General features: G+C 34.8%; 1 protein-coding gene across 3 annotated transcripts in view; it reads left to right on the top strand.

Moving 5' to 3' along the window:
- The window catches only part of LRRC7 (leucine rich repeat containing 7), a 598,371-nt gene that overhangs the window by 284,177 nt on the left and 300,174 nt on the right, over nt 1-14,020 (top strand). For all 3 annotated transcript variants that reach the window (XM_066268909.1, XM_066268907.1, XM_066268908.1), the window contains one exon: nt 1,584-1,701. In XM_066268909.1, the coding sequence (XP_066125006.1) occupies nt 1,584-1,701 (118 nt within the window). The remainder of the gene's footprint in view (nt 1-1,583; nt 1,702-14,020) is intronic.

Here is a 14,020-nt window from a genome sequence, read left to right as displayed (position 1 = left end):
TTTCTGCTCATAAATAATGAATTACATGTAACAAGAAGCAATAGTTAAATGTACTCTGGGTCAGTTGCATAGTCATGAGTATTAGAGACTTCATCTGTGGAAATTTAGCAAAACAGAATTAGAAATGTCAAACAGAAAGGATCTCATTAAGATAATTCTTCCAGAAATGAATAAAAATTCTGTTCCAGCTGTTTATAGCTGGAGAAGCCAAGATGAGATAGACATAGCTAAAAAATCTCTTATCCGAAATATGGTACTGTAAACACCTAACATCACAATAACCACACCACTAGAATCCATGTTAAAAATACAAATTAGCCCTGACTGTTTGGCTGGATCGGCCCAGCATGCAGATGTCCCAGTTTCAATCCCTGGTCAGGGCATACATGAGAAGCAACTGTCTGTTTCTCTTCCTCTCCCTCTCCCCTTTCACTTTCTCTTCCCTTTTCACAGCCAATGGCTTGATTGGTTCAAGTGTCAACCCGGTGCTAAGGATAGCTCTATTGGTTTGAGGATCAGCCCCAGACAGGGGTTGCAGAGTGGATCCCAGTTGGGGTGCATACAGGAAGGAGTCTGTCTCTCTATTTCTTCCCTCTCACTTTAAAAACTTTACCTCCATCCCAGACCCATAATATCAGCACATCTTTGGGTGAAGCACAAGAATTCACACTTTAAAAAAGTACTTCTATCACTAGTGTCTATAAGCATACTGGACTTGAGAACCACCACCCAGTACTTTGAACTGATGACAGCCATTAACGAATCACTAGTGATTTTCACCAAATATCAGAGATTAAATGTTTCATTTACTAGATATTTATGAACAGCATGGGAGGACACAAAACAAATGTGAGCCCATGTACTCAAATGTATATCAGTTCTTGCAAGTCATAACTTTTTGCCTGATCAGGCGGTAGCACAGTGAGTAGAGCATTAGATGCAGAAGAACCAGGTTCAAAACCCCGAGGTCACCGGCTTGAGCATGGCCAAACCGACATGAGTGCAAGGTTGCTGGCTTCAGCCAAAGATCACTGACTTGAAACCCAAGGTCGCTGGCTTGAGCCCAAGGTCACTGGCTGAGCAAGGGGTCACTTGCTCTGCTGGAGCTCCCTGGTCAAGGCACATATTAGAAATCAGTCAATGAACAACTGAGGAGCCACAAGGAAGAATTGATGCACCTCATATCTCTCCCTTCCTGTCTGTCTGACCCTATCTGCCCCTCTCTCTGTCTCTGTCTCTCTCTCTCTCTCTCACACACACACACACACACACCAAAAAAACCTGTTCAATGTGATTAGATTGAAGTAATACTTTCTGAAATCTAAATAGTGGTAGGAAAATAGAATTAAGGTAATCTTAGTAGTTGTGGAAACAGAAAGAAAGGAACAACTCCAGAAATTATTTCAAAGAAGAAAATCTATAAGGTCAGTGGCAAATTGAACATTAAAGGTTAACAGAAGGAGAAAAGTAAAATACTTCCTTTTACTGCCACATTTGTAAAGATGACTTAAATTTTGTTATTGAGTTTATGTATGAATGAATTTAATCAAATTGGTATCTAATTAATCATTATTTTTTTACAGCAATTGTTCAACTGTCAAGCACTACGAAAACTAAGTATTCCTGATAATGACCTTTCAAATCTGCCAACCACTATTGCTAGTTTAGTTAATCTTAAAGAACTCGACATCAGTAAAAATGGTAAGATTTTATCTCATCTATAAATAATTTTTTACTCATAATATGCTTTAATGTTTTCTCATAGAAAAATGGTGTATCTCTTTTTCTTTGATTTTGTTGATTTTTTCATTAATTTATTGAAAAGTTAAATCTTAATTTATAAGTCAAAGACAGAAAACCTCTCTCCTGGTTTCTTATTTAGTGGGTTTGATTTATCTCTGCTTTCAGATATATTATTTAATCTTTTTAAAGAACATTTTGCTGCCTTCACACTGTTTTTTTTTCTTCCTCTTTCTCAAAATGTATGGTGGAGGACCAGGGATATTTTATATAAAAGTAGAAAACATAGATACTTTCTTCAAGACATCAAAATTGAGTTGGAGATATTTTTAATATTAAAAGTATTGCCTTATAATTTAATAATATGGTCTTGTGAACTTCAAAATTTGGTAAGAGGGTAACTTATGTTTAAGGCTCTTACACATACACTGACACAAACTCTCACACACACAAAATATAAAACAAAAGAGGAGAAATAAAAAAAACAAGAGGATACAAGAAAACTCTGGGAGGTATTGGATATGTCTATTACTTGATTGTGGTGATGGTATCATCAGTGTTGGCATATGTCTGAACTCATCAAATATGTGGAGTCCTTTGTATATCAATAAAACCTCAATAAAGCTGTTAAATTTAAAGGAGAAAAATTAATTTAAGTGTCCTAAGAATATAAAAGTTAGATATGATTGGCTTGATATTCTAGGTAAATATGGATCTTAAGTTAATCTGTTTTGTAAAGGACCACCAAGAAAAACTCTTGATCATATTAAATATGACATTTCTAAGAAATCCTTGCCCATCCTGTTTAAAATCAAGATCTTGCTGTTACTAGAAGCAGACCCCATTTCACTTCCCAGTTTTATTTTCTTAATATTTATGAGAAACTGACATACTATATATTTAAATTATTTATGTATTGTCTAGACTCCTCTTGCTAGAATTAAAATTCAGTGATGTCTCAGTTTCGTTGTTGTTTTTGTTACTCGTGCATCTGTATTGCCTAAAACAGTGTGTGGCACATTGTAGGAGCTCAATAAATAGTTATTGAATGAACTCATGAATGAATAGTTCTGCTGGATGAACATGAAAAAATTGTTGAAATGTGAATTGCTAGTAAGATTTTCTCAGTTAAGTCAATGAGAGTCATAGAGAAGTTTAGGTCACTGAGGAGGTAAGACTAACACCTATAAATAATCAGTGAATATCATGACACACTATATGATGAAATGATTAATTATATAACACAAATTATAATCAAATTATTAGAGAGTAAAAATATTAATTAAGACTGCTTATTATTAGAGAAGAGTTCAAGAACAAGATGTAGTTTGAGGATTTCCATGAAGCATAGTAGTATCTGAATAAAGGAGAGCATTTTGTTCCAAGGAAACAGTAAGAATACAAATGGGACACACACACATTCTTCTATGCAACTTGACTTACCTACCGCTTAAAGGGTTTTCAGGAAAAAAAATTTAAAGGGCTGTAGGCAGACTTAGACAATAGCAACTAGATTTAGGCCCATTGAAAGATGACATTGTCTACCTTTATTCTTTTAAGATTAGATTTATAGACAACACCCTTATATGGACTGGTATTTCTGTAATTCATAAACAATTGATATTGCTTATTTATTTAAATACATTCACACATCAAGTTCTATTTTCAAATTACTATTTCCAAAGAATACAGTATAGCCAAATATAGCACATCCCTTGGCCTTAGGGAAAATTTGGCTGGAGAGTCTAAATAAGTAAAAATCTATGATAAAGAGGATCAGAAAAAATTTCATCACCAAATAGAAACACCAAACTGATGAATATGAGAGTTGGGGAAACTTAAGTCTTTGAGCATCCTTAGAAGTCTTTGTGAGTATATTATTCAGATACTTTTACCTTTGTTTATGGTCTCTATATTCTGGAAATATTGAGGCAAAAAAACTTACTTGCAGGACGCGGCAAGCCACTCAGTGAAGTTAATATAATACAAAAGGTTATGTGAGCATGATAATTTATGAGCCATTGCTAGAAGTTACAAGAACAGTAAAATATTTCAACACATCACTCTTTCAGAAATCATACCTAAAACAGCTGTCACTGAATTATGTGGCAGAGACCTTGACTTAAGGAACATCATACATCCTTTGGGAATCTGTCAAGTGAAGGAGGAATGGATAACTGAAAATAAGTGCAATGTCAGCATCATAGTTAACAAGGTTGGCATAACCCTGGGGGGGAAAGCCAACACAGGAGAGAATATTGAGACAGATTACAAGTATCAGTATTGGTATTTTGAGACAGAAAATAGAATGTTTATTTTTAGATAGAGACTCATTTAAGTACTTCTCAAGCTGGTAAAAAAAAAAAAAAAAAAAAGCCTGAAATGTGCTTTAAGTTGATGAGTGACTCCTTATGATGAACTAATTCACCTGGAGCCTGTTTTAAACCTGATCTTGGTTGTCCAAGTAGCCTTCAATCTTTACTTTTCATTTTCAGTTCTTCCACCTGCAATCCCTATTCTCAATTCTTCCTTCTATGATTCAAAGACATTATTTTCTTTTTTTTTTTTTTTTTTTTTTTTTTTTACAGAGGCAGAGATAGACAGGGACAGACAGACAGGAACAGAGAGAGATGAGAAGCATCAATTATCAGTTTCTCGTTGTGCGCGTTGCGACTTCTTAGTTGTTCATTGATTGCTTTCTCACATGTGCCTTGACCGTGGGCCTTCAGCAGACCGAGTAACCCCCTGCTGGAGCCAGCGACCTTGGGTCCAAGCTGGTGAGCTCTTTGCTCAAGCCAGATGAGCCCGCGCTCAAGCTGGCGACCTCGGGGTCTCGAACCTGGGTCCTTCCGCATCCCAGTCCGACGCTCTATCCACTGCGCCACCACCTGGTCAGGCGACATTATTTTCTAATAAATATTTTAAATAAGTGGCTATTGTGTGCAAAAAACTCTTCACATATTTTGTATGAATAACTTTCATCTACCCACTCACACCACATCTCCAACTAACCCTTCTCCCTTCCATTGGATCCTCAAGCAATTCCACAATTCATCAGCTGTTTACTTATGATACAAAGAATTATATATTTTTCTCTACTCAAAGTATTCCTTTCTTTCCACTGCTGCCCTCATTAACTGACAGAATCTTTTTCACCTTTAAAAATATATTGCAGATTTCATTTATTCTGAGAAATGTTCCTGAGATCCTATACACAGAGAATTAATTGCTCCTTCTTTTGTTTTACTTTGTATATGTTCTTTCTTTGAACTAATATCACTTTCTAATTTAGTATCTATATATCTCTATATATTTGACTAGATTGTGAAACCTTTGAAATCAAGGACTTTTTCATTCACCTCTCTATTTGAAGCCCTTAACACAATACCCAACATATATAGTAGTGCTCAATAAATGTTTGACAGGTTAATAACATTATATAGAAGCTTTTTTAAAAAATATACAATGTATACTTATATTATTACTTTTTATGTTATTTTTATTAATTTTACTGCAGTGACACTTATATTATTATATTACCTTAAAGACGCTACAGATTCTAGGGTCCTCGCCTCTTATACTGAGGACATGTTAAACGTTGTAACTGAGTGCTGGAGATCACACTTTAATAAGTAATGAGTAACTACTAAAATTGGTTTTAACCAGTTATACAGTAATGTTTTTAATATCCTTGGGCTTTGGGATAATGACTACTTCATGTCAAGCTTTAGCCTCTCCTTTGAGTTGTAGATTGGCTAAGCTATAGTATGTTCCACAAACACCCCCAAACATAATATATTTAAAATCAAACTCATTATCCACCTCAATTTGCTTTTTCTCCATTATACACATTTTTGTTAATGTTACTATTATCCACGCAGGCATTCAATGCAAAAATCCATTCTTTCCCCTGACTACCCTTAGCATTCAGTCACCAAATCCTGCCAAATATACCTTCTAAATATATGTAAATTCTGTTTTCTTCTCTCCACTTCCAATCATAATTTAGTCTCTTCCTTTTCCCTAAACTATTTAAACAGGTTCCAAATTGATCTCCCCTTCCCCATTATTGCCATCATCATTCCTAAACCCATCCTCCACTAAATAGCTTTAAAATCTTTCTAAAGTACAAATAGTACTAGGTTACCTTAAGAAACTTTAATTGATTGAAGATACAGTCTTGGCTCCCTAACACAGCATTAAAAGTCCCCACAATTGACCTCCACCCACACTTCCACCTACCAATTTCACCAAAGATGATTTTCACTCTTTTAAAAAATACATATATTTTTGTGGGGTTTTTTTTGTTGTTGTTTTAAATTCTGTTCAGAAAATTATATTTAATGGGTGACATTGATCAATGAAATTACATAGGTTTCAAGTGAGCATTTCTAGAGCATTTGAACTGTTGATTATGTTATATATCCATCACCCAAAGTCAAATCATTCTTCTATTGATTGATTTTAGAGAGAATAATAAAATAGAAACATCAGTTTGTTGCTCCACCTATCCTTGAATCCATTGTGTTTTTTGTTTGTTTGTTTGTTTTTATTGAGAGAGAGAGAGAGAGAGAGAGAGATGGAGGGACAGACAAGAGCAGACAAGAAGGAAGAAAGATGAGAAGCCTCAACTTACAGTTGTGGCATTTTTAGTTGTTCATTGATCGCTTTCTCATATGTGCCTTGACCAGGGGACTCCAGCCGAGCCAGTGATGCCTTGTTCAAGCCAGTAACCCCTTGCTCAAGCCAGTGACCTCAGGCTTCATGCCAGAGAGCTTTGGGTTCTAACCTGCAACCATAGTGTCATGTCTATGATCCTGTTCTCAAGCTGGTGAGGCCATGCTCAAGCTGGTGACCTCAGAGTTTCAAACTTGAGTCTTCAGTGTCCCAAGCTGATGCTCTATCCACTGCACCACCACCTGGTCAGGCTTATTGGTTGATTCTTGTATGTGCCCTGACCAGGGTTCAAACCCATAACCTTGGTATATCAGGATGATGATCTAACCACCTGAGCTACGCAGCCAGGGTTGATTTGCACTTTTTAAATTTATTGTCTAGGTACTCAAATATTTACTTTTGTTTCACCATTTTTGTAACTTTATATTATTTTCTCTGGTTACATCATCTTTCATGCCTCTTTTATCTAGTTCAATCTTACTCAGCATTCAAAACTCAATTTAGTATTAAAAAACACTTGACAGTTACATTAATATTGATGGAGTCTTAATATGCAAGCTATTAAAGATTTAAGTGTGAAGAAAATAATTAGACAATAATGTGCCCACTATGAGATTAAAATGTTAACATTTATTATAGATATCAAAATCTAGTTTTAAAAAATAAATAAATAAAACATTACAAAAACTGGTAAATTCTCATTTCCATCCCTTCCTACTTTCTCCCTCTCAAAGTCAATGTGTTTAAAATTTCAATGAAGCCTAACCTGAGGTGGCACAGTGGATAAACTTTTGACCTGGAATGTTGAAGTCGCCCATTTGAAACCCTGGGCTTGCCTGGTCAAGGTCCATATGGCAGTTGACGCTTCCTGCTCCTCTTCCCTTCTCTTTCTCTCTCTCTCTCTCCTCTCTAGAATGAATAAAAAACTCTTTAGCCTAACCTGGCAGTGGCACAGTGAATACAGTGTCAGACTGAGATGCAGAGGACCCAGGTTGGAAACCCCGAAGTCACCGGCTTGAGTGCAGGCTGACCAGTTTGAGTGTGCGGTCACTGGCTTGAATGTGGGATTATAGAGCTGACCCCATGGTCACTGGCTTGAGCCCAAAGGTTGCTGGCTTAGGCCCAAGGTCACTTGCTTGAGCAAGGGGCCACTCACTCTGCTGTAGCTCCCTGGTAAAGGCACATATAAGAAAGCAATCAATGAACAATTAAGGAGACAAAGGAGCCTCAATGAAGAATTGATGCATCTCATCTCTCTCCCTGCCTGTCTGTCTGTCCCTATCTGTCCCTCTCTCTGTCTCTCTCCTGGTCTCTGTCACAAAAAATTAAAATCTTTAAAAAATAAAAATAAAATTTCAATGAAATACTAATACATTGTATATATATTGTCCTGCAAGTTTTTCAGTTCATACTATGTTTTTGAAATTTTTACTTGATGATCAGTGTGGATCTAATTGTACAAGCAGAGAACCAAGTTACCATTTCCTCTCTCTACCAACACTTGGGGATATTAGATATTTTAAATATTGGCCTATCAAATGGAATGATAGCTTGGTATTTTAATTTATGTTTTCCTAATACCAAAGGAGTTGACTTTTTTTTCATTTCTTCTTATTGGCAATGTAGAATGTCTTGGTCTACAAGTTGTCTTTTTTGGTTTATTTGTACTTTGGATTGTTTTTTATACATGTGGACACTGGTCCATTGGTTATATGGGTTACAAAGATCACCTCGCAATTTGAGGTTTGTCTTTTCACTTTGCTTCAGATGCCGTTTGCCATAGAGATGTTGTCATTTTAATATCCTAAAATTTATCACTCTTCTTGTTATATTCTGTATTTTTACAGCTTATTTAAGAAACTTTTTCTACTCTAATATCCTAAAGGTATTATCTATACTTAGTTTTACTATTTACATTTAGGCCTCTAGTTCACTTGAAACTTATTTTTTGTGCTGTATATGATCAAAATTCCAGTTTCAGCAACACTTATCAGTCTCTTGTTTCCAAACTAATTTATAATTTTATTTCTTTTAGATACTAAAGACAGTTTTCCAAACTCTCCATTCTGCACCACTGGCTTATTTGCTTATTCTTTGGCAATAACACATTGTTCTAATCCCTAAAACTTAATATTAAGTTTTAATATCTGATAGTACAAGGTTTTTTTTCCATTACAAATGCATCTTGCTGTTCTTAGTATTTAATTCTTTATATGTGTTTTAGGTTCAATTTGTTGAGCCACACAAAAAATCTGTCAGAAATTTTATAATTGGCCTGAATTTAAAGATTAATTTGGGAAGAATTGATATATTTGTGATAGTAAGTTTGGTAATCTGCAAACATGTTATTTATTTTGTGTCTTTCAATAAAGTTTTCAATTTCCTTCAAGAAAGTCTTGCACACATCTTATTAAAGTTATATCTAACTAGTTTAAGTATCTAATATTATAGATTGTATTCTTTTTCAAAAAGTATAATATCTATTTTAATTGATACTATATGGAAACATTACTGATTTTGATATTTTGATCATACATTCAGCCATGGTGCAAATGATAAGATATATATAACCAGAAAATTCTTTTGAATTTTTTATATAAAATCATATCAACTGAATATGATTATGTTTTTGTTTCCCATTTTTATAAATTTATATCTTTTGAGTCTCTTTCTCATAAACTCTAATTTTATGGGAAATTATCTAGGGTATTATCCAGGTGGTTAACTTTATTTTTAAGCATTGTCCTTAGGTTCCCTTATGTGTTTTATAAATCTCTACCATACCTGTGGCTGTTTCTTCCTTTGTGTTCCTGATGTAGTTTAATTGTGCCATCTATCTTTTACTTTTTTATCATCCATCCTGCCATAAGTTACTAGTCTACTGATTATTTATACAGTGTATCTGTAAAGTCATGGTGCACTTTTGACCAGTTACAGGAAAGCAACGAAAGATGATAGAAATGTGAAATCTGCACCAAATAAAAGGAAAACTCTCCCAGGTTCATACCTATTCAGTGCAGTTCGATGTGGGCTCTGCACAGATTTTTTAGGGCTCCTTAGGTAGCTATCCCATATAGCCTCTACAGACTCATCACTGACTGATGGCCTACCAGAATGGGGTTTCTCTACCAAACTGCCAGTTTCCTTCAACTGCTTATACCACCGAGTAATGTTATTCCTAGGTGGTGGCACTTCATTATAAACGCGCCGATATTCACATTGCATTTTGGTCATGGACTCAAATTTAGCGAGCCACAGAACACACTAAACTTTCCTCTGTACCGTCCACATCTCAACTGGCATGGCCGTGGGCTGCTCCACTGTATACACAGTGTTACATCATCTGAGCATGCACACATGCTGCCACATCATCCTACAGAAACTGGGAGGATTTTCCTTTTATTTGGTGCAGATTTCACATTTCTGTCATCTTTTGTTGCTTTCCTGTGACCGGTCAAAAGTGCACCACGACTTCACAGACACACTGTATAATACTCTTGGTGTATTAGTGTCTCTATTGGTTAGTTGTTGGTTTATTTTCCAATTATTAATTTTTACTTTATTATGTCTTACTGCAGCTGTTTTTATTATGCCTCTTTTACTTTTTAGAGTTTATTGAGTTGTTTTTAGTATTCCAATGTATTTAAATCTTTTCTGGTTATCATATTTTTATTGAGATATGTGGCAGACTACATGGTCTGGATGATACTAATTTCTCATTATTTATTGACTTTGACATTGTTTTCAAGAATATGATCAATTTGTAAAATATACTTTATTTCAAGTGAGAACCTCAGAAAAGAGATAGCAGTCAGATTGAAGAATACAATATCTGATATCAAGAATACACTGGAAGGAATAAACAGTAGGTTGGATGAAGTGAAGACTCAAATCAGTAATTTGGAAAACAAGGTAGGAAAATATTTCCAATCAAAGCAGCAAAAAGAAAAATGAATTAAAAAGAATGAGGAGAGTTTAAGGGACTTTTGGGACAACATGAAATATAATAATATCTGTATTATAAGGCTACCAGAAGAAGATAGACAGCAAGAACTTGAGATCCTGTTTGAAGAAATAATGACAAAAATTTCCCTAACCTGATGAAGGAAAAAGATACACAAGTCCTGAAAGCACAGAGAGTACCAAACAAGAGGGACCCAAAGAGGCCCACACCAAGACACATCATAATTAAAACGGCAATGGTTAAAGACAAAGAGAAAATTCTAAAAAGCAGCAAAAGAAAGGCAATTAGTTACTTACAAGGCAGCTCCCATAAAGCTGTAAGCTGATTTCTCAACAGAAGCATTTCAGGCAAGAAAAGATTGGCATGAAATCTTTAAAGTGATGGAAGCCAAGGACCTACAACAAAGAATACTTTACACAGCAATGCTATTATTAAAATTGAAGTAGAAATAGCTTCCCAAACAAGAAAAATCTAAAGGAGTTTCTTACCATCAAACCAGTATTACAAGGGATGCTAAAGGGCCTGGAAGAAAAGAAGATGGACGCAGAAGCAGAAGAAGAAGCAGAAGAAGAAGAAGAAGAAGAAGAAGAAGAAGAAGAAGAAGAAAGGAGAAGGAAGGGGATGGAAGGAGAAGGAGGAGGAGAAAGAAGAAAAAGAAGAAGAGCAGAAGGACATAGTTAAATGAATAAAATGGCAATAAATATGTACTTGTCAATAACACTGGGGAACAAAATTTTTGTTGCATCCACAAAAATACTTGATCTTACCTATTTCTGGTGTGCTGATCTAAAATCTGACATTAGGTTTTCTCTGTAAGCTACAGTAAATTTTTCAATTAGGATTTTAGGTTTTCATCTTATTGTAAAATTTTCAACATTTAGTTTAACATAATGAAGTAGAATGTCTTCTTGGGCATCATCTTTGTGAAATATAATAATTTATATAATGCAGTAAATACACTAATACACTAAAAGATATGATTGCATCAGAATTTTTCTACAATTTCAAAAGAGAAAGGATCATTTCAAAATGAGACAGGATCATTTCACCCCCACTTCACATCAAACTTGGCTTAATGAAGCAGTTTAGTAGAATATACTAAAACATTTATTTTAATCATAAAATTTGCACAAAACTTATTTAAATTCTATTCAGGCAAAAATTAGCGTTTGTAGCTCTTGTGTTTGTGTACTTGTTGTGGACAATCTCATTTGATGCTCCAGCAGTAGTCTGCTCATCACTAACAGCTCCAAGATTTTCAGGAAACTTATCAAGGTGATTTTTCAGGAAGTGAATCTTAACGCTCATGTTACATCCAATGTTGCGGAAAGGCAACAGCATCCTTTGAACCAGAAGTTCATAGTTTTCTGCTTTTTTTGTTGCCAAGGAAGTTCTTTATAACTGCCACAAAAGACTATCATGCTGCTTTCTCCTCCTTATTCACCTTCCTGGCAAATTCTTCGTCACGTGTGAGGGTTCAAATTTGAGGTCCATCAAATACACCTGCTTTTTTCTTCTCTAAAGACAAGGCAGGAAAAGCAGAAATAATATGTTGAAAGCATTCACTTTCTCTATTCAAAACCTGAACAAACTGCTTCATTAAGCCAAGTTTGATGTGAAGTTGGGGTGAAATGATCCTGTCTCAATTAACTACAGGTTCATTCACAATATTTTGCATCCCTGCTTCCAGAGCTTCGGAAGCCACTTTTTCTGTGTCCAGTGTTTATCCCAAGCTCAGCTTTCCCACAAACACAGAAAGCAAGGATTCTTCATGAAACCTCTTGTTGTCCTAGCAGGAAATTTACCATTTTAAGATCCACACAAATGATCCAGTTATGCTCTTCATACTTCAGAAAGCCGAGGACAATTTTTATGTCATTCTTATTAAGTCAGTCAATTCAGGTTGACTAAACTGCTGAGGGGTTAATGACTGCTTGGCATCAGAAGAAGACCCTTCAGATTCTACAACCATTTCCTCATGCACCTTATCAAAATACACTTGACCACCATGTTCACTTTCTTCGTCCTTAGAAGAAATAAAACCATTGAAAACTGGAACCAGGAGTGTCTCAGAGTGTGGGATAGGTCATATTGCTGGAGGAATATTAGAATATGCAATCATATGCCATTTTTTCTTGCCGATGCCCTTTTTATGGATCAGACAGAAATAACAGTCACTGCTGTGGTCCTTAGGTTCATGCCAAACCATGGGAATACCAAAAGGCATTTCTTTGCATTTCTTCACAATATGACACACAATATGAGGAGCCCAATTCTTGTCTCGATCGCTAAGGGAAACTTGAAAATAGGCAATATATGCACGTCACAAATGATGAAATATTGACGTTGAAGTGTGTAACAACCACATATATAACAGAAGGTTCCAGGACTATTCTTACATTTACACCTACTCAAAGAAGCCATGATTCAATCTTCATACAAAATTAGAAGGTGTTTTTATCAGATAATAATTTTTTACATTTAAAAACAACTACAATTATGTAAAAGTGATGTTTGTAAAACATTAATTGCTTTGTAGTTATGTTCAATCCAAGAGTCATTGCCCTTTAATTCCAATTTAAAAACCAATGCATGCCATTAACTATAATAAAAAGAAATTAAAATTTCATAAAAACTAGAGCATGAATCCAAAAACATTTCATATTTGGAATCAGCTATGCAGAAATATATAGAAACAGTTCTAAAACCTCATGCAACAGAAAATGAAAAAAAATTGTTCCTCAGTGTAATCACTTTAAATGTAAATGGCTCAAATGCTCCAATCAAGAGATATCAGGATAAAAAAGGTAAGACCAATATATATATGCTTTCTACAAGAGACCCATGTCAAAATGAAGGATACACACAGATTAAAAGTAAAGTGATAGAAAAATTTATTTCATGCAATGGAAATATTTTTTAAATCTGGGGTATCAATAGTTATATCTGTCAAAATAAACTTTAAAACAAAGGCTATAGTAAGAGATAAAGAAGGATACTACATAATGAAAAGGGCATATTTCCAAAAGACAAGATATAATCCTTGTAAATATTTAGGCACCAAATGTAGGAGCACCTAAATATGTAAAGAAAATCAAAATGGACATAAAGGGAGAAATCAACAGCAATAGAGTGATAGTAAGGGATTTTAACCCCTTTTAACATCAATGGATAGATTCTCCAGACAGAAAATTAACAGGGAAACAGCAGCCTTAAGTGACACTTTAGGTCAGATGGATTTAATTGGTATCTTCAGAGTATTTCACCCCAAAGTAGCAAAATGTACATTCTTTTCAAGTGCACATGAAACATTTTCTAACATAAACCACATGTTAGGACACAAAACAAGTCTTAGTGAATTAAGAAGATTGAAATTATATTAAGCATCATCACTGACCTAATGGTGTGAACCTAGAAATTAATCACAAAAAAAACCAAAAAGCACACAAACACATGGAGGGTAAACAACATGTTACTATAAATTGCATCCAAATTGTAAAGGAAACAGTAAAACTCTCATTTTTTGCAAATGACATGATATTGTATACAGAGTACCCCAAAGATTCCACCAAAAAAAGTAGTCATATAGATAAATGAATTCAATAAAATAGCAGGATACAATATAAACATCCAGAAATC

This window comes from Saccopteryx bilineata, chromosome 3 (genome assembly GCF_036850765.1).
Source record: "Saccopteryx bilineata isolate mSacBil1 chromosome 3, mSacBil1_pri_phased_curated, whole genome shotgun sequence".
In the NCBI taxonomy this organism is placed as follows: Eukaryota; Metazoa; Chordata; class Mammalia; order Chiroptera; family Emballonuridae; genus Saccopteryx; species Saccopteryx bilineata.
This window is presented reverse-complemented; position numbering and strand designations above follow the sequence as displayed.